Source organism: Asparagus officinalis, chromosome 4 (genome assembly GCF_001876935.1).
Source record: "Asparagus officinalis chromosome 4, Aspof.V1, whole genome shotgun sequence".
Lineage (NCBI taxonomy): Eukaryota > Viridiplantae > Streptophyta > Magnoliopsida > Asparagales > Asparagaceae > Asparagus > Asparagus officinalis.
This window is the reverse complement of record NC_033797.1, coordinates 19893742-19915768: the sequence shown is the minus strand read 5'-3', so window position 1 is coordinate 19915768 and position 22027 is coordinate 19893742. Positions and strand designations below refer to the sequence as shown.

At 40.6% G+C, this 22027-nt stretch overlaps 1 protein-coding gene across 3 annotated transcripts; it reads left to right on the top strand.

The window, feature by feature from the left end:
* LOC109839774 lies at positions 2753 to 20059 on the top strand. 3 transcript variants are annotated; one of them, XR_002246739.1, is made up of 2 exons: positions 2753 to 2917; positions 19731 to 20059. XR_002246739.1 is itself a non-coding variant. In XM_020408277.1 (2 exons), the coding sequence occupies exons 1-2, from the start codon at positions 2907 to 2909 to the stop codon at positions 18863 to 18865; spliced, it is 567 nt and encodes a 188-aa protein (XP_020263866.1). In that variant the 5' UTR covers positions 2753 to 2906; the 3' UTR covers positions 18866 to 18936. The 3 variants fall into 3 exon arrangements, 1 of the variants encoding a protein (XP_020263866.1); XR_002246740.1 differs by lacking the exon at positions 19731 to 20059 and adding an exon at positions 15036 to 15174; XM_020408277.1 differs by lacking the exon at positions 19731 to 20059 and adding an exon at positions 18310 to 18936.

Here is a 22027-nt window from a genome sequence, read left to right as displayed (position 1 = left end):
AGATTCTTCAGGTTATTCGTGCCCAGCTCTTCCGTCAGTTGACCGTCAGTTGATGTTGCCGACTCCACCGAGTGGATGTTGAATTCTGGTGCTACTTACCACATATGCCCTAGAAGGGATTGGTTCTCCAGCTTTCAGGAGTTGGAAAGAGGGGATGCTGTTCTCATGGGTAATGATCACAGATGCCCTACATCAGGGTCCATGATTATGATGAAGGGCGTTAGGAGGAGTAACTTGTATTAATTGCTCGGGAGCATGGTGATTGATAGAGCGCTGACGACTTCTTTGGCTAGACTGTGGTATTGTTTGGTGCTGGGATATATTGTTGGTTATACCGTGCACAGATTGTTGAGGAGTGCTATGACCTGCAGATTGAAGTCCTGTGATCACATTGGTATGAGCGAGAAGACCGAGGTGGAGTTCAGCACTTCTATCCATCGATCGAGGGGTTTTATTGGAGGTGTTCAGTCAGGCATTGGGGGGCTTTCCGAGGAGGCATCATCGGGAGGTAATCGTTATTTTGTTTCCTATGTTGGGGATTGTACTAGGCATATTTGGGTTGCAACCAAGTCCCGTTGGTATAAAGACCTAGTAGTCCGCAATAGTTGGAGGAGGTGTATGGGCAGAAAGGTTACCAGTCGTACTTATTCTAGTAGGAGTCCTTTCTTGCATTGGTGCCGAGCTCATGGCAGTTGGAGACACTTCAGAGGAGAGGAGACAGTGGGGCGACGTGATGAGATGACAGATTCAGTGAGCCGTTCTTTTCTGGAGGAGGATCGGTATTAGTTGTCGAGCAGTGGATCTGGTATTCAGGCTTCGACAGGTTTGGGTCATCTTATGAGGTTGCCGACTGCTGCGTATAGAGTTGTTAGATCTGGTGGAGCTGCTTCAAATTTTGGTTGGCATCGGATATTGGGCTACCCAGCACTTGGTCACATCGCTGATGTGAGATTGGATCCGATTGCGCATTTGGGATTCAGGAGTTCATTCGGCTATCAGTGGGGAGCTTCTGAGTTTGGTCTGAGCAGGTTTGTCACTTTGGACTCTCGGCAGGTGGAGAGTATTGATCAGGTCAGAGGGATATCGCAGCGGGTGGAGGTTGATGCTACTCCACATTGGGTGGAGCTTACTCCACATACTCCAGGTCATTCTACATTGGTTGGGATTCCAGCTGAGGTGACACAGCGTGGGAGTTATTTATTTATGGGGGCAGATGATGAGGTGGTTGACTTGGATGCAGCTGATGGATATTTTTTGGATACGGCCATTGTTTCACCTCAGGTGGAGGTGTTCGGATCGCTTCAGTTTGGGGTCGTTGATGATGCTATCAGCCGCAAGATGGATTGAGGGCCTTTGGAGGCCAAAGGTGAACTACGTGAAGGCTTGATTCCTTGGGCAAAGGATACGTAGGCAGTCTTTATGATACAGCCGATTTGGTGAGCGACATCGACATTTGGGGAGAGTGTTCGCACTCCCATTTGGGTCTCAGCAAGTGAGGCATTTGGTGTAGTCGGTGTAGGCTCAGTTGTTTGGTGAGTAGACACAGTTGGTTTGGGGTTGAGTGTTCGCACTCCGGGAAAAGTGTAATTTGTTGAAGAGTGCTTTTGGGCGTCTGGCGGTCGACCGGAGGTGGAGCTGCGGTCGACCGCAATGTGCACGAAGGATTGATTTTGGGCTCTGGATATTGGGCGGTCGACCGGACATGTAGCGGCGGTCGACCGGATTTGGTCCAGAGAGTTGGGTGAGCCTCTGGACTTTTCGCGGTCGACCGCACATGGAGCTGCGGTCGACCGCGATGCGGGTTTCGGTCTGGGTCTGTTTTCCAGACCCGTTTCGTTTGGCTTTGGTATAAATACCCAATGGGTGTTTTCTAGGGTTTCAAGGCAAGAGTTTTGAGCTGTTGAAAGGGGTTTTCTTTGGGCTTCTATTCTAGGAGCAATTGGAGAGATTGAGAGTTGATTGTTGAGGGTTTATGAGAGATTTGTAACCCTAGTTTGTTCCTCTTGATTTCTAATAGTGAAAAACTCCCCCCTCCTTGCCCCGTGGACGTAAGCATCTTGCCGAACCACGTAAAACTGGTGTTTGATTATTTGTGCTATTGATTTGGTGTGTTGGTTTATTTTTTCTCGGCGATTGGTTTGGATTCTCGAGGCGCAACAATGATATGATATGAATCTTTGAACATGATCTTTCCTCTCTCGATGTTAATAATGGGAAAAACAAATGAGGGTATATAAGTGCAAACAATGGGAAACTATAGAGTATTCAAGTGCTAATGACCCTTTATTAGGAGGAGATTTCTTGCGGTAACTTTACTGTGGGTGCCCAGACGTCTCTCTCCTTAAGTAATTTGCTCTGTACTCAAGTAGTTTCCTGCAACGCTGTGTTTTCCCTTTCAATTTCACTCAACTCTCATTCTCCTTAGCTTTCCCGCCCAAAGTCATCGTTCTCTTTCAACCTAACCGAGATTCCAATGTCCAGCCTTTGGCGAACTCCCGACAATCACCGGCGCCGTCTCGTTCCGGTCGGATCTCAAGTGGAGGTCCGATCCAACGATATCGGGCTCCGAGGCGCGTGGCTCGAGGCAACCATTGTCAAGAACATCGCCAACCAACGCTCTACCATCGTCTCTTATTCTACTCTCGTCGCCGAGGAGGCCTCTCTCAAGCCTATCGAGGAGAAGACCCTTCACACTATGATATGCCGGCGAATCCGGCCACTGATTTCGAGCTCCACCAGTGCATCGAGGCGTTCCACAGCGAGGTCTGGTGGAAGGGAGTGGTGATCAAATGAAGACTTACTGTATTCAGTTTGTTTTCCGACGAGCAGGGAGGAGTTTCAGTTCAAGCCATCGGAAATCAGGGGGCAAATGAAGTGGGCGAAGGGGGAGTGTATTAACGTTGAAGATGGTGATCAGGTGAGTGATTAATTATTTCAGTTCTTGAGTTTTATTTTCCTTCAATTTTTGGGTGGAAAAAAATGAATTTTGAAAAGTTATGGAGCAGGTAAGAAATCAGAAACGTCCATATTTGGAGTCATCAATTGTTTTTAGGATTTAACTTTTATCCCATTTATAGACATAAAATTCAAACCACGCATAAAGTTCAAAAAGTACGATGTTATCTCAGTAGAAGATCGACCGTTCATTCCTTCCAGAAACCTATGGTCAGATTTAGTCCCACTAAAAATCTCAGCTAACTTCATTCCTTTTAGGGCTTTTAACCAACGGTAAGCTTACTGGGTTGCCTTCATTCAAATTCCCGTCAAATGTGAAGCCTCTATAAACCCTAAGCACTAAACCCTGATTCTCCTACAATGGTGATGAGAGCTAGTCGACTCTAGCAATCTCCCTCCTCCTGTGGGTGATAGAAGAATAATTTTTCACTTTAGCCCTATTTAAATTTTTTATTATTAAAATTGACCTTTTTTTCTTTTATTTACCAAAACAGACCCGATTTCTTGATTAGCGGCTTAATCACATTCCTAATTAGTCGGGGTTGCCAACCCCGACTATTTAGGATATTAATTTTTAGGGTTTAAGTCTTCTAATTAGGGTTTAAGACTCTCCTAAATAGTCGGGGTTGGCAACCCCGACTAATTAGGAATGTGATTAAGCCGCTAATCAAGAAATCGGGTCGGTTTTGATAAATAAAAGAAAAAAGGGTTGATTTTAATAATAAAAAAATTTAAAAGGGCTAAAGTGAAAAATTGTTCGGTGATAGAATGATGTAGGACGCATAACGATCAAATTCATGTAGAAGTGAGACCAAACTGACCGTAGGAAAATAATCAAATCTTCAAATTTGGACGACAAATTCTAACGTATTATATATGAGAATCGATTATCTCGACGGAACAGAGTCAATCAGCTTGGCAGAATCCCACAATCCCATCAATAATACTCGTTTTGATAGGATTTTAGAAATAATCAGACTTTAGTTTATTTTTAGTAATAAAATTAGAGTCAATTTAAATTAGGAAACTGTTGATATCCGAGATCACACAGTCGATGAGAGCTTTCCGCTGATGGATGCAGTTCAGATCTTCGTGCTGGCGACGAAGAGGGATAGGATGGGAGATAGGGCTGACTCCTCCTCCGACTTTATGCCCGATCCTTGGACTAAAATTCCTGATTCTTCTGCATAAACAAGAAATGATCTGCAAACGTAAGAATCGTGAGAGGGCGGGGCTTGTTTCTCCCGTGGTACCTCCAACGGTCAAGTCAGTTGGTGAACTTGAGTGGGGTGAAAGAAAAATGATGTATTCTTCCTCATGCAATATGCGCTTTAAATTTGGCAGATTATTAATCCAAAAGAGGATGCTTGCGGGTGACGAAGGATGATGAAGGGGATCTCTTCCTTTCCCGACTTTATGTCTGACCACTGAGTTAGAGTTTGCGATCTGCACAAAAGAAGTCGTGAGGGTGATGATTCCCCCATGGTACCTCCGACGATCAAGTCAGTTGATAACTTGAGCTTGAGTGGAGTAATAGAACTATATGTTCTTATGCTATGTGCATTAGAGACGATGATCTCTTAGATTTAGATCAGGAAAAAAGTTTAGATTGCGAACCTGTCAATTAACGAACCCCCTTTTTATGGCGAATAACATCTGTATTTATAGAGGATGCCAAGGACAGATTGGTCACTTTATGAGTGTACTGTAAGGTGGTGGTGAGGGGTGAGCTGGAGGTTGAGTCACCCTTTTTTCTATATGTAACGCTTTATGAGTGACGGGAGGTCACTTCAATGATATTGGAAGTCAGCAGCAGACGAGTCTTGTCAGTTTGTGAGTGACGGGAGGTCATTTTAGCGACATTGGGAGTCAGCAGCCAACGAGTCTTCAAACGGTTAAGGACGAAGCTATAATGATGATCATCAAAGGTTAAATAATATTAATAAGTAGTATTCCGGGTCGTCCTCGGGAGGAGTGCTGGCTAACGCTGAGTAGCGATCTTTTGATATGAAGAGGATTGACTGAGTCCGCCTCTCGAGTCACCTATGAGGAATGATGCCGACTCGACTGAGGGAGTGAAAGAGGATTGACTGAGTCCGCCTCTCGAGTCACCTATGAGGAATGATGCCGACTCGACTGAGGGAGTGACGGCTCGGCTGTCCTTCAGGTCGACTCCGAGGAGTATTGAATCTCTGGAATGTTGATTTTCGTACCGACTAACACTGCCTTCTGAGTCGGCAGATCGTGTGGGCTTGTCTGGTTGGTCGAGATGTCGACTCATCAGATCATATATTTGGAAATAGTTGTACCCAATAACAGTTGACCCCTTTTGCTTAGAGTCGGCTTTAGCCGAGTCCAAGTGAAATGAATAAAGCTCTAGACTAAAGTTAGGGATGTTAATTGCTTTGTAGCATTGCTCTGATTGAGCGAACCAAGTAGCAATTCTTGAGTTGGCTGTGTTGTGTCGACCCGAGTGTTACGAGTCGGCTTGATAACTAGCTCATATTCCGCCTACTATGGGCAAGATGCTGGGGCCTTGGTCGATGAAGATTGGCAAGTCGAAGTGCTTTGAGTCTTTTTGTCGAAGATGACCGTACAATTGATCTCCATGCCTTGAGTTTATTCATGATGATACCAAGGTCTTAATGGCAAGATGATAACTTTGAGGCTAGGCTTCATGCTGGACCTAAGTCTTCATAATCATCCTATGGCCGAGAGGCGACTGTGGGAGTTGGTCATAAAGTTCTGCCTTGGGCTTATCCTGAAAAAGAACTAAGGGTTTGAAATCCGACTGAGAAGTCGAACCACCTAAGCTCTTGAGAGTCGACTAGGTTTTTCTAATCCTCTAAGGTCGAAAGGTGAATGTGGGAGTCGACCAAAGAGTTGTGCCTTAGGCTTATCCTGAAAAGGTTTCAGGAGCCGAGGGCTTGGTTGCCGACTGAGAAGTCGTTATACCTTTGGTTTATCCTGATAAAGAGCCAAGGTCTTGGGTACCAACCAAGAAGTCATTTTGTCTTGGGCTAATCTTGATGAGAAGCCAGGGGCTTGGGTACCGACTGAGAAGTCGTTGTGCCTTGGGCTTATCCTGATGAGAAACCAATGTCTTGATATTCGACTGAGAAGTCATTTTACCTTGGGCTTATCCTGACAAGGTATCAATGGCTTAGTTATCGACTGAGAAGTTGTTGTGCCTTGGGCTTATCCTGATGAGGAGCCAAGATCTTGATTACCGATTAAGAAGTCATTGTGCCTTGGGCTTATCCTGATGAGGAGCCAATGGCTTAGAAACCGACTGAGAAGTCGTTGTGCCTTGGGCTTATCGTGATGAGGAGCCAAGGTCTTGATATTCGACTAAGAAGTCGTTGTGCCTTGGGCTTATCCTGACAAAGAGCCAAGGACTTAGTTACCGACTGAGAAGTCGTTGTGCCTTAGACTTATCCTGATGAGGAGCCAAGATCTTGATTACCGACTAAGAAGTCATTGTGCCTTGGGCTTATCCTGATGAGGAGCCAATGGCTTAGTTACCGACTGAGAAGTCGTTATGCCTTGGGCTTATCCTGATGAGGAGCCAATAACTTAGTTACCGACTAAGAAGTTGTTGTGCCTTGGGCTTATCCTGGTGAGGAGTCAAGGTCTTGATTACCGACTGAAAAGTCGTTGTGCCTTGGGTTTATCCTGATGAGGAGCCAAGGGCTTAGTTGCCGACTGAAAAGTTATTGTGCCTTCGGCTTATCCTGATGAGGAGGTAAGGTCTTGATTACCGACTGAAAAGTCATTGTGCCTTGGGCTTCTTGATGAGGAGTCAAGGCCTTGATATTCGACTGAGAAGTCGTTGTGTCTTGGGCTTATCCTGACAAGGAGCACGGGGCTTAGTTACTGACTGATAAGTCGTTGTGCCTTAGGCTTATTCTGATGAGGAGCTAAGGTCTTGATTACTGGTTGAGAAGTTGTTGTACCTTGGGCTTATCCTGATGAGGAGCCAATGGCTTAGTTACCGACTAAGAAGTCGTTGTGCCTTGGGCTTATCTTGGTGAGGAGTCAAGGTCTTGATTACCGACTGAGAAGTCGTTTTGCCTTGGGCTTATCCTAATGAGGAGTCAAGGTCTTGACCATGATGATCGATGAGAGACGAAGGAATCGACCACCAGTTACGCCTTGGGCTTACCCTGATGAGGTGCCAAGGTCTTTGTTACCGATTAAGGAGTTGTTATGTCTTGGGCTTATCCTGATAAGGAGCCAAGGTCTTGACAATGATGGTCGATGAGAGCCGGACGAATTGACCACCAGTTACACATTGGGCTTACCCTGATAAGGAGCCAAGGTCTTTGTTACCAACTGAGGAGTCGTTGAGTCTTCAGCTTATCCTGATGAGGAGCCAAGGCCTTGACCATAATGGTCGATGAGAGCCGGAGAAATCTACCACCAGTTGTGTCTTAGGCTTACCCTGATGAGGAGCCAATGTCTTTGTTACCAACTGAGGAGTCGTTGTGCCTTGGGTTTATTCTGATAAGGAGCCATGGTCTTGGGTACCGACTAAGAAGTCGTTGTGCCTTGGGCTTATCCTGATGTGGAGCCAGTGGCTTGGGTACTGACTGAGAAGTCGTTGTGCCTTGGGCTTATCATGATGAGGAGCCAAGGTCTTGATATTCGACTGAGAAGTCGTTGGGCTTTAGGATTATCCTGATAAGAAGCCAAGGGCTTAGTTACTGACTTAGAAGTCGTTGTGTCTTGGGTTTATCCTGATAAGGAGCTAAGAGCTTGGCCATGATGATCGGTGAGAGCCGAAGGAATTGACCACCAGTTGCGCCTTGGGCTTACCCTAATGAGGAGCCAAGGTCTTTGTTACCGACTGAGTATTCGTTGTGTCTTAGGCTTATCCTGATGAGGAGCTAAGGGCTTGGTTACTGACTGAGAAATCGTTGTGCCTTAGGCTTATCCTGATGAGGAGCCAAGGTCTTGATATTCAACTGAGAGGTCGTTGTGCTTTAGGCTTATCCTGATGATGAGCCAAGGACTTAGTTACTGACTGAGGAGTCGTTGTGCCTTGGGTTTATCCTGATGAGGAGCCAAGGGCTTGGTTACTGATTGAGAAGTCGTTATGCCTTGGGCTTATCCTGATGAGGAGCTAAGGTCTTGACCATGATGGTCGATGAGAGCCGAATGAATCAACCACCAGTTGTGCCTTGGGCTTATCCTGATAATGAGCCAAGATTTTTGTTATCGACTGAGGAGTCATTGTGCATTAGGCTTATCCTGATGAGGAGCCGAGGTCTTGACCATGATGGCCGATGAGAGCCGAAGGAATCGAACCATATGTTGTGCATTGGGCTTACCTTGATAAGGAGCCAAAGGTTTTAAAATCCGACTAAGGAGTCGAACCACCTAGACTCTTGAGAGTCGGCTAGGTTTTTCCAATCCTCAAAGGTCGAAAGGTGAATGTGGGAGTCGACTAAAGAGTTGTGCCTTTGGCTTATTCTGAAAAGGAGCCAAGGGCTTACCATGATGGTCGATGAGAGCCGGAGGAATCGAACCATTTGTTATGCCTTAGGCTTACTCTGATAAGGAGTCAAGGGCTCTGAAATCCGATTAAGGAGTCGAACCACCTAGGTTCTTGAGAGTCGACTAGGGTTTTCCAATCCTCTAAGGTCGAAAGGTGAATGTGGGAGTCGACTAAAGAGTTGTGTCTTGGGCTTATCCTAAAAAGGAGCTAAGGGCTTATCATGATGGTCGATGAGAGCCGAAGGAATCGATCACTAGTTGCGTCTTGGGCTTACCCTGATGAGGAGCCAAGGTCTTTGTTACCGACTGAGAAGTCGTTGTGCCTTGGGCTTATCCTGATGAGGAGCCAAGGTCTTGATATTCGACTACGAAGTCATTGTGCCTTAGGCTTATCCTGATAAGGAGCCAAGGCTTAGTTGCTGACTGAGAAGTCGTTATGTCTTAGGCTTATCCTGGTAAGGAGTCAAGGTCTTGATTACCGACTGAGAAATTATTATGCCTTGAGCTTATCCTGATAAGAAGCCAAGGGCTTAGTTGCCGACTGTGAAGTCGTTGTACCTTAGGCTTATCATGATGAGGAGTTAAGAGTTTGGTTACCGACTGAGAAGTCGTTATGCCTTGGGCTTATCCTGATGAGGAGCCAAGGTCTTGATCATGATGGTCGATGAGAGCCAAAGGAATCGACCACCGGTTGCGCCTTGGGTTTATCCTGATAAGGAGCCAAGGGTTTTGTTACCGACTGAGAAGTCGTTGTACCTTTGGTTTATCTTGATGAAGAGCCAAGGTCTTGACTATGATGGTCGATGAGAGTTGAAGGAATCGACCACCAGTTGTTCTTTGGGCTTGCCCTGACGAGGAGCCAATGTCTTTGTTATCGACTGAGGAGCCGTTGTGCCTTGGGCTTATCCTGATGAGGAGCTAAGGTCTTGATATTCGACTGAGAAGTCGTTGTGCTTTGGGCTTATCTTGATAAGGAGCCAAGGGCTTAGTTCCCGACTGGGTAATCATTGTGCCTTCGACTTATCTTGGTAAGGAGCCAAGATCTTGATTACTGACTGATAAGTTGTTGTGTCTTGTGCTTATCCTGATGAGGAGCCAATGTCTTGATATTCGACGGAGAAGTCGTTATGCCTTGGGCTTATCCTGATAATGAGCCAAGGGCTTAGTTGTTAGACCCTAGAGGGGAGGTGATTAGGGTCTTATGCTAATCTAATCCAATTAAATATCAATTAAAATTAATTAATAAGTTATCCTAGCAAGTATGAAATACAACAAGAATATAAGCTAGGATAAGCAATATGAACAATGAGATATATCCTATATGATAGAGATATATGCAAGGATATATAAACAACACAATGGGTAAACAATCTAAACAAGATAGTGAATGAAATAAATGAGCAATGCACAAATGACGATATAAGATGAATGCAAAAATAAATACGCCAAAGCACACTCAAACACAATCAAATGATCACGGAGTTCGGACCTTTCGTCCTACGTCTCCGCTCCCCACTCCCGGGGAGAAATCCACTATCAACCGGGTTTTCTACGTTCACCCGAATAACGTTTACACCTCACAGTACAATCACTATGCAATCACACTTCACACACTAAGTGTTGGTCCTAGCCCGTGTCCTCCTCCTCAAGTGCTCGGTTACAACCTCTCCCTAGGCACGTCAACCGACGCCACTCCTCTTGGATTCGACCCCGTCTCTCACCACACACTTTTCTCGGTGTACAAGTGTAAACTCAATTAAGCTCACTCTCAATGTCACAAACTCATAACCCTAAATTATACTATGTATGTAAATACAATAAGCTCAATGGTTGTGTGTGTAAACAAAGAGTAAATCAAATCAAACTAAACTCAAATAAATTCTAGCTTAATAAAATGATAATCAAACATTTATATATAAATGTAAAGCTAGATTGAGTTTAGAAACACTTCTCTAAAGACGACAAGAGAGAGAGGGAGAAGAGTTGAATGCCCAAACACCAAAGAATGATCTCCTCAAGCTCTTGTGAAAGTTCTTCATAAACAAACTCTTGAAACAAACTTAAAAACCCTTAAACAAACTTGTAAAACTCTTTTTAAAACTCTCTTAAACATCCATGAGAAATTTTCCCAGTTGAGATAAATAAATATTTGAACACAAATTTACAGTTTCTGAAAAACTGTTAACATATACGATTTTGTAAAATCAATTGGGCACAGTAAATCAACTCCAAAAATAGTAAAATTTTGAGAAAAGTTTCTAAACATGTATATAAACATGTCAAAGAAAGAATTTTTTGAATATCACTTCCTATTTATAAAAACTCATCTGTTTTATAAAACATGCACGAACATGTGCACGAACAAAAACATGATTTTGTAAATTCCATTAAACATAACAAATCAATTCCAAACTTGATGAAACTTTGCGAAATATTTATAAACATAAAAACAAACATGTTAGAAAAAGAATTTCTCAAATTTAATTTCCATTTGTGAAAACTCATGTATTTTGCAAGTGTGTCCAAAGCATAAAAAACTCAAAACCATGCATGTATATATATAACTATATATATACATAGAAACCAAATACGTGTGTGTATATGATGTTGAGCTTAAGGTACTTAACACACATAATATAAAATCTAAACTAGATTACCCAAGCTTGATCTTGATCTTCATTGTAGCTCAACTTGGTACACATGCAGATGAAGCTTGAACTTGATCTTTAACTTTGAATTGCAAGGCTTCACCGACATTCCGCCAACCTTCTTTGGATATCATCGTTGAAGCTCTATTCCATCCATCCTCCAACAACGTTGTTTGTCTATAATAAATAAGAAAATACAAATACTAGACAAACAACATTAGTGGTAAATTGTTTGTTAAACATCATCAAAACACGAAGGCCAACATTAGTTACCGACTGAGAAATCATTATGCATTGGGCTTATCCTGGTGAGGAGCCAATGTCTTGATTACCGACTGAGAAGTCGTTGTGCCTTGGGCTTATCCTGATAAGGAGCCAAGGGCTTAGTTACTGACTGAGAAGTCGTTGTGCATTGGGCTTATCTTGATAAGGAACCAAAGGCTTGGTTACCGACTGAGAAGTCGTTGTGCCTTGGGTTTATCTTGATGATGAACCAAGGTCTTGACCATGATGGTCGATGAGAGCCGAAGGAATCGACCACCAGTTGCGTCTTAGGCTTACCCTGATGAGGAGCCAATGTCTTTGTTACCGACTGAGGAGTCGTTGTGCCTTAGGCTTATCCTGATAAAGAGCCAATGTTTTGATATTCGACTGAGAAGTCGTTGTGCTTTGGACTTATCCTGATAAGGAGCCAAGTCTTGACCATGATGGTCAATGAGAGCTGAAGGAATCGACCACCAATTGCTCCTTAGACTTACTCTGATGAGGAGCTAAGGTCTTTATTTAGCTTGAATGATGCAATTCTAGTGGCGTTGTTCAAGAATAAACAAGATCAGGCCCCTGCTTAGAATTGGGCATCCCTTCTCAGAGAAGAAAGTGGGCCCCACGGTAGGCGTTAAATTGTTGATATCCGAGATCATACAGTCGATGAGAGCTTTTCGCTGATGGATGCAATTCAGATCTTCACGCTGGCGACGAAGAGGGAGAGGATGGAGGATAGGGCCGACTTCTCCTCCGACTTTATGCCCGATCCTTGGACTAAAATTCCTGATTCTTCTGCATAAACAAGAAATGACCTGCACACGTAAAAATCGTGAGAGGGCGGGGCTTGTTTCTCCCGTGATACCTCCGACGGTCAAGTCAGTTGGTGAATTTGAGTGGTGTGAAAGAAGAACGATGTATTCTTCCTCATGCAATTTGCGCTTTAAATTTGGCAGATTATTAATCCAAAAGAGGATGCTTGCGGGGTGATGAAGGATGATGAAGGGGATCTCTTCCTTTCCCGACTTTATGTCTGACCACTGAGTTAGAGTTTGCGATCTGTACAGAAGAAGTCGTGAGGGTGATGATTCCACCATGGTACCTCCGACGATCAAGTCAGTTGATAACTTGAGCTTGAGTGGAGTAATAGAACTATATGTTCTTATGCTATGTGCATTAGAGATGATGATCTCTTAGATTTAGATCAGGAAGAAAGTTTAGATTGCGAATCTGCCAATTTGCGAACCCCCTTTTTATGGCAAATAACATCTGTATTTATAGAGGATGCTAAAGGCAGATTGGTCACTTTATGAGTGTACTGTAAGGTGATGGTGAGGGGTGAGCTGGAGGTTGAGTCACCCTTTTTTCTATATGTAACGCTTTATGAGTGACGGGAAGTCACTTCAATGATATTGGGAGTCAGCAGCAGACGAGTCTTGTCAGTTTGTGAGTGACGGGAGGTCATTTTAGCGATATTGGGAGTCAGCAGCCGACGAGTCTTCAGACGGTTAAGGACGGAGCTATAATGATGATCATCAAAGGTTAAATAATATTGATAAGTAGTATTCCGGGTCGTCCTCGGGAGGAGTGCTGGCTAACGCTGAGTAGCGATCTTTTGATATGAAGAGGATTGACTGAGTCCGCCTCTCGAGTCACCTATGAGGAATGATGCCGACTCGACTGAGGGAGTGAAGGCTCGGCTGTCCTTCAGGTCGACTCCGAGGAGTGTTGAATCTCTGGAATGTTGATTTTCGTACCGACTAACACTACCTTTTGAGTCGGCAGATCGTGTGGGCTTGTCTGTTTGGTCAAGATGTCGACTCATCAGATCACACATTTGGAAACAGTTGTACCCCATAACAGGAAACAAAATCAATTTTGATTTAATTGGGATTTATTTGTTTCCTTTATTATTGAGAGTCTTTTAGGTAGTTTCAAATTATTTCTTTCTTTTAGTAATTCTGTTTTTATTAGGAGTAGGCTTTATTTTTCTATTTAAGAAGAATGATTGTAAACCTCATGAATCATATCAACTTTTATCAATAAAATTCTTTTTTATATTACTTCGTGGATTTGAGGTTGTCTTTTCGTAGATTTGAAGATTGTTCGTTGTGGATTTAGTGAATACCCCTTGGTGGATTCCGAGGTTTATCATTTTCGTGCTGTGTTAATTGGTATCAGAGTCCTATTTCTCCAATCCGATGGCAGGCGATGAAGCCCGTGTTACCTGAATTGAGTTCGATGAGTTGAATATGAGAGTTACTCAGATAAGGACTTCCATAAATTGACTTGCGTTGGTAGTGGACCGTCTTAATCAGGGATGAGTTCGAGATCACATTGATGGTCACCAAAAACGAGATTCGACTGCGCAAGACAAATCCTACAGCTGGAGGATTAAAAAGACCATCATTCAACGAAAAGGTCCATGCTAATGATTTTCTCGATTAAATTAGTGAAGTGGATGTATATTTGAGTATGAGATAATCCCAAAAGATTGAAAAGTTAAATTAGTGGTTTACAGACAACGAGACACTCACCACAAAAAGGAAGATTCTGCCATCATCAAGATTCATCCTGAGGTTCTTGATATTGATGGTGACATGTTAATGAAGACAGATATTATGCATGATATTCGCAAAGACGTCGTGAGTGATGTTACGCATATTGATGTTATCCTGATAGAGGAGAAAGTTAAATTAGAGAGTGAGACAATTAATGATATGTATGAGTTATTTGGTGGAGGGCTCGAGGCAAAGGAGATAGAAGAATTATGTATGAAGTATGAGGGAGAAATTTATTCTCTGCAAGCAAAGGTTGTGAATAATTTCAAGAAGGTTTTGATGATTCTTCCAACACTCGAATATGAAAAGAGACATGGAACATATTTGGAGATTTTCAAGTCATCTATTGATCCACATGCTCTCAGTTACATTAAAAAATATGGGAAAGATTCATTCAAAAGTTTAATTCAGAATGAGCCCTTGCCGAGGAGGTGAAAGAATAGATTGATGAAATTAATGTTAAGTATAAGACGGATGTTGATCGATGCAGAAGAAGAAAAGTGTATATCAAGAAAGCTGTTATTCAAACAAATATAAGCTCAGGATCTAGCTTCTTTCAACAATGGGAGACTGATGAGGACGCATAATGATCAAATTCATGTAGAAGCGGGACCTTCACGAGTCAAATACGAATATAGATGAATTATAAACTGACCGTAGAGAAATAACCATATCTTTTAATTCGAAAGACAGATTCGAACATATTAGATATGAAAATCACATATCTCAACGAGATAGAGTCAATCAGCTTGGCAGAATCTCACAATCCTATCAGTAACACCCGTTTTGACAGGATTTTAGAAATAATCAGCTTTTAGTTTCTTTTTAGTAATAAAGTTAGAGTCAATTTAAATTAGAAAACAAAATCAGTTTTAATTTAATTAGGACTGATTTGTCTTTATTATAGAGAGTCTTTTAGACAGCTTTAAATTGTTTCTTTCTTTTAGAAATTATGTTCTTATTAGGGGGAGGTTTTGTTTTTCTATTTAAGAAGAAGGATTGTAAGCCTCATGAATTATATCACTTTTTATCAATAAAATTCTTTTTAATTTACTTCATAGATTCGAGGTTGTCTCTTCGTGGATTTAAAGATTGTTCTTTGTGGATTCAGAAAACACAACTTGATGGATTCTGAGCTTTATCACTTCCGTGCTGCGTTACAGAACACCTTACGGGTCGGATCCTTAGTAGAAGTCAGATCCAATGACCAAGGACTTTGAGGAGTGTGGTTCGAGGTTACTTATCGATCCAGCCTGAGAGCATCTCCAACAGCTTCCCCATCTTCTTGAAATACTCAATTTTGGGGAATATAGAGCTTTTTTTGGTCCAACAGATTCTCCATCCCATTCCCCAAAATAGGGAAGGAGGAGAAAAAATAAGGAGCTTTCCCCAAATCTGCAGCATTCTCCAAATTTTTGGGAAGAGCTTTATTATTGTAATAAATGCGATTTTTTAAAATGGGGAAGCTGTTGGAGTTTGAGCAAAAATAATTTGGAGAATATGACTTTTGTTTCTCCATTTTGGAGAAAATTTTGGGGAAGCTGTTGGAGATGCTCTGAAAAAATGTCGATGATACTCCGTCACATACGGGGACCTCGGCTCTAACACAGACTCTAAAAGTCCCCTTAAGGAGACTGTGCACTGCTCTTTTGTTCGGCTCCGACCGCCGTCTGAGGATTTGAACGTTGTATTTGAGGTTGAGCAGTGCGTTGAAGTTTTCCATGATGGAGGATGGTAGCGGGGAGTGGTGATTAAGTTGCCGGAGGGTTTGGATGGTTTGTATATTGTTTATATTCCGATGACGAGGGAGGAGCTTGGGTTTAAGAGGGAAAAGATGAGGAGGCAAATGGAGTTCGTGAAGGGAGGTTGGAAACCTATTGAAGAAGTTCAGGTATTTTTTTGAAGTTTTTTTTTTCTTGTTGGCTTTCTCATCGTTTGGTATTTGTTGCATTTTTTTGAATATTAGTTAGGGTGAGTGTGATTGAATAATTTTAGATGGTGATTTTAGACAACGGATGTTTTATTATTAGGTGGATATCCTTTTGCAATGTTTTCCTTTTCTTTGTGCATTTTCAGATTGTTGTTTCGAGGTCAATTGTTTTTAGTTTTTTCTATATAGTTTTCTAATTTAAAATTATAGAGTTTTCCACTGTCATATAGTACTGTTTGTATTTTTTGCACAATAAATTGATTTTACAATTTTAGGCTTCTCAATAAATTTTGGTATTTTGGTTTTTTTACCTTTTTATTAGAAATGATATTGTTTGAAGATAATATTTTTATACTGTAATACTTTTTGGTCTTAAATGGTGCATATATGGGATTTTGTTTAGAAGTTTGTTTCTAATGTCTCATTTGGTACGCGGGAATGAAGTCAATTGAGAATGAAATGAGGATAGGAGAGTAATAGAATTAATGTGGGAATGGAATGTTCATCCCGTTTTCATGTTTGGATGTAATTAGAGAATTAAGTGGGAAAATCTTTAAGAAGGGTAATCCGAAATTTATTTTATTATTTTCATTCTCACTTAAGTGAAAATATCAATTTCTTAATAATTCATTGGAAATTCCCACATTAAGTGGGAATTGACGAGATGTGGAAATGACATTTCTAGCATCTAAAAACACATCATGTTTGGTAAGCATGAATAAGAAGTTGGAATTGCATTCTATTCCTACTCATTCCCGTGTACCAAATGAGGCGAAGTGTTTATGATTAGGAATGTGTGCTAAATTGATTTTTCACTTACCGTCATTTTACTAAACATAGTGATTAGTACTTTATAACATTTTGCCTAAACAGACTAGTTTTTTTTTTCTTTTTTTTGTTTGAATAAAATTTGCAGCTGGTCTTGAATAACAAGTACAAAAACTCTATATCATATCTTTAGTGCCTAGCCAGGAGGCTGTGACTTTGTTTTTCTTCCTATAAGTTGTAATACTAAGAGACTGTTTAATAGGTTTTGCCATTGGAGGACTTTCAGCTGCAGTTGTTGCATGCATTTTAGTCACAGTTTCTCCAGTTGCAACACCTTGTTTCGCTGCAACTATTGTTGCAAATGTCCCTACAACAACTTTTTTTTCTTTCTTTTTAGTTTTCGATATTGTAAAAAGTGATGTGAAGATTGTATAAATGTCTTTTCAGTTTTTTATATTGTAAGTATTGTAAAATATTATAACTTTTTAGTTGGATTTGAACCTTGGTTTTTCTTTTTTAAGGATTTGCCATGCACTATTTGTTGTCTGAATTATGTCGTAACATGTCACGATTACATGTTTTATAGACAATCAAAACTGCATTTCATGCGCCCCATTTTCTTTTCAAATGTATTATTGACTACATTTTCGCCATGATATGTAGGATACTACTCCCTCCAATTAAGTGATGTGTCCAGCACACCTAGATGTGTCACCAACTTCATCTATGTGCAACACTTGCAAATCGCTGACTGTTATTTACCTCAAGCATCATATAGAAGATGTAGTATATTGTATACTGTTTGATAAAAACTAATTTCTTGTAGATCTTTGTAATAAAATTTGATTCATCTCCATATGGATGACAACATAGATCTCTGTTAGCCAAAACTACTCGCATGAGCCTAGATTACATATGTACTTGTCCTCAAATCTGAGTTTTGGATAATTACCATGATTTAAAACTAGTGTCCATGCTGAAGCATGACACTTGTGTCCATGTCTACAAACTGTAGCACTTAAAGTCCTACAAATATATGCTAATTTTTTTCCCTGTTGGTCTATACAAGCTGTTACCATCATGTAAGTATTGATCTATACTATTATATACAGGACGTTCTGCATGTGAATCCAAAACAACATTCAGTTCCAAACCCATGTTATTCTTCAAATATTATAACCATTAGGAATTTTAACCTTTAAGAATTACGAGTGTCAGAATATAAAATATAACTCTTAACTCTTACCACAACTTTGGAGTTTTGATGTAATGGTTAGAGTTTTAATGTAATGGTTAGAGGGACCTTAAGATGGTGTCAGAGTATCTGAGGTTCAAATCCTACCAATCATGATTTTAAAGCGGATTTTCTAAAAAATAACACCATATTGTTTTAATATAAAAATGTAACCCTTGACTCTCATCACAACTTCGGAGTTTTGATCTAATGGTTAGAGGGACTTTAAGTATGAACGTGCATGACATGTAATGTCTTCAAGTTCAATGTTCTCGTGATTTGCCATGTGTTCAAGTTTTTTTCTTCTATGCATAATTCCTGACCTAATTATGCAAGTGCTGAAGTTGTTTTTTTTTCTTTCCTTTTGATATTCCAGTTGTTGATTTACCTGTGATACATATTTTTAACTAGAGCTAGTTGTTTCATAAAGAGTAAATTGCAGATGTACTATAGGTATAATGCTCCCCAGGTTAACATTTTGTACTATACACAAGGAGTGTTCAGTTATGATTTCCATCAAATCAGATCACTATCACCATTCCATGAGCCAAGAATCTACTGTATGCATCTTAAGATGGCGACTTTTGTCACCTTAGTGACTGAAATTTGCAGCGTGCGCATAGTTGATTCCAAAAATGTTTTTGATCTGAAATTGAAAGCCCTTGGTCTCTTTGAATCGAATGGATTCAATATTGAATCAGTGTGTTCTCGCCTATTAAAGTTGATAGAGGTACATAATGTGCAAAGTCAGTTAGAGGGTGAGAAGCGTTCCCTGAAAGCAAAAGTGCTTCAAGTTGAAGAGGAGATGGAAAAGAAATATGAGCTACTTCTTGCAGTTGATGAAGATCTATTGATACGGGAACGAGAGCTCAGGCGCATTCAGGACAAAAGAGAATTTATGATTCTTGAGATAGAAAGAATGAATATGAAAATGGTGATTTGGAAAAGGGTGTCAAAGCAGCTGAAGAAGACACTAACTTTGCTGAACAGCAGTTCAATGCTATATTAACTGTTCAATGGAGATAAGGGAACTAGTTTAACACACTTGACATATTCTTTTTTGGGTAAACATAGTATCCTGGTCAGAAACACTTACCCTCTTTTTTTTTTCTTTTTTTTTTTGCGCTTTTGACAAACAGTAACTTCCCTGATTGATATAATTCTAACTTATTGACTTATTTAAAGTTTGAAATCATATGATTTTTATCCCTGTTTCTTGTCTGATTTGAAACCTACGACATTTCTCATTGTTTCATTCACAGTAACTTCTAAGATAGAAGTTCTGTAAGCCTAAATTTTTTGGAACTGGATTCATGTTCAGGTAATTCAGGTTCACTCTATTGGTGTTGTTGATAAAATCCATGGAGATGACTGAACCAAGGACTGTGAATTGTTCTCTTGCAACTGCTTTTTCTCTTTTTGTTTTTCAGATTGCTTTCTATTCTTAATTGGTGTCTCAATTTCTGTGAATTATGGAATAATGGGATGAGTGCTTAGGACTCTCTTGTTTCTTATATTTGTTCTTATGCTGATGGATGTTGCATCTGTTATAGATTCAAAACCTTTACAGTTAAAATTCTTTTTAGTTTCTTGTGGTGGTGTGATTAGTAAAATGTGGGAGTAAGAATTTTGCTTGATCGGCTATGCATATGAGTTGGGAAATGTAAACTGGCAATTGCTCAGCATCGTGCTTGTGCAGTTGTGATGAGCAGTAAAGTATCTGTTAGCTAAAATGCAAACGAGTAATTGAAAATTGCATATTTTACAATGCAATACTGCAGGCTTCAGCTGCAGCTGTCATTGAATTTGTACCAGCTTTTTTCCATTGATTGTTTTTTGAAAGCTTTTGAAGTTTCACAACTTTTGACTTGCAGCTAGAAGTCGAAGGATTTATCCTGTTTTTTCACAAGAAAATGGTTTGGATCTAGGTTGAAGTGAAAACTAAGAAATTTCTACGGCATGGTAGAGGTTTCACCTACAATGACCTGAGCAACTCAACTCGTGTTGAACTAATACAATTGTATCAAAACGCCTCCTATTGCTATTTTGATGTTTTATGCTTAGAGTCTCAGGTCTGGTGTTGATATCAAGTTAGATTATTGTACGGTTTGTCTAATTTTGTACTGGTAAGAGTGTTGTTTGAATTTGGGAATTTATGCAAGTAAATATGCGTTTGTATTGCAAACTGTTGTTTCAGTTTATGACCGTGAGCTCTGTTGCATAGTAAAGTTCTTGTGCAAAGCAAATACAGTTACATCTCTTTGATTCTGAAGTCATTTTATAGTGCGTATTATCCAAACTACCTTCCAACCAAACTTGATATAGCTTCCACTGCTATATTTGCCCACAAGATGGGCATTGCAGAAAAGAAATTCGAAGGTAACATATATACTACAATTTATTTACACTGGTTTCAAATTCAACATGTTTTGCTGGCGTGTAGTAATCAGAAACCTAGTCATTTTTGGTATGATTTACACAGTTTGATACGCGCAATTGCATATTTCAGTATTTTCTGATCAAGTTCAAGCATGCTAGCTACTTCACTACATATTTCAGTATGGATATTCATGTCATTCTCTATGCGAAAAATTGTCGTATCTTGTGCTGTACATATACTGGTTTCAAAATCTCTATATGCAGTTCATTCTTTTTGGCTTCTTATGATGGTAAGAATAGTAAAATTTGGGAGCAAGAATGTTGCTTTATTTACTATGCATATGGAGTCCTTCAATGGATAATTTGACGACACAGGAATTGCTCAGCATTGTGGTTGTGCAGTTGTGATGAGCAGTAGTATCGTATCTGTTCACAAAATGCAAAGGAGTAACTGAAAATTGCTTATTTTCCAATGCAATATAGCAGGCCTCGGCTACAGCACTCTTTGATGTTGCACAAACTTCTCCCTTGCTAGATTTTGAAAGCTTTCGGAGTTTTACAACTTACGGAATGAACCTAGGAGTCGAAGGATTTGTATACAATTTATGATTTTGTAACAAGAACAAGTAACTGCTTGTCATTAGCCTGCACCGAGTGTTTCATTAAAAGAAAATCATTATTAAAAATTTTCAACCATAAACTCTATGGATCAAATGAAGTAAAAAAGCAAGAAATTTTTGTGGCATGACAGAGGTTTCACTTGCAAGGACCTGAAACAACTCTCCTCTGTTGATGTTTTAAGCCATTGAAAAAAAACAAAAAAAAAGTTCTTCATGAATAGCTCCAAATCTTTCTTTGTAGGCAAACTTATTTTTCACGTCCAAAAAGAGAGAAAAAAGAGAAAAAAAAAGGGGAAAAAGAAAAAAGAGAGAAAAAAAGAAAGAAAGGGAAACGGGTCTGGAACGTGCTGTCACAAAAGTCAGCCCACAGGCATTCCGTGATTTGCCCACGAGAATCCGTATCCAATTCCTTATCTCCCGTCAGCGTTGCGCGCAGCGGAAATTTCGGCAGCACAACAAGAGAGTCAGGTCGCAATAAGAATTCTTGTTTCTCAAAGGGAACAAGAATTTGAAGCCTAATATCTCATCAAAATGGGATATTAGTTCTTCCTCTCGTCAGCTCTAGGACTACGCGTCGAGGGAACCTAAAAGCTATTACAAATCACACAAATAGCAGTACAACTAATTTTACGTGGTTCGGCAAATTGCCTACGTCCACGGGGCAAGGAGGGGGGAGATCCACTAATAGAGGGAGAGAATACAACTAGGGTTTACAATCACTCTCAATCTAAACTCTCAAACAAACTCTCAAATCCCTCACAATATCTCTCTACAAAAGGATGCACAAAAACCAAAGAAATAGGCCTCTGCCTTTTCTTTTGCACAGCCGCACACAAAGAGATTTCTCCAGTCGCAAAAACCAAATCGTTGCACACCTTCTTCGTACAAAACCCTAGGAACAGTATTTGTTCCTTTATATAACCGGAGAATCCTGCATGCTTGTGGCTAAAACGAACTTGGGCCAGCGGTTAAAATCAAAACGAACTTGGGCCAGCGGTTAAAATCAAAATTCGTCCACGTAAAACCGCGTTAAAGAAACGCATGGGAAGGTTGAGTTCACGTTGAGTTCACGTGGGTCTGGCCCACCACCCACTCGTTCACAATTCTCCACCTCGGTGAAGTTTTTCCAAAACTGAGCCGACACCAACGCGACATCAAAGCATCCAAATGTC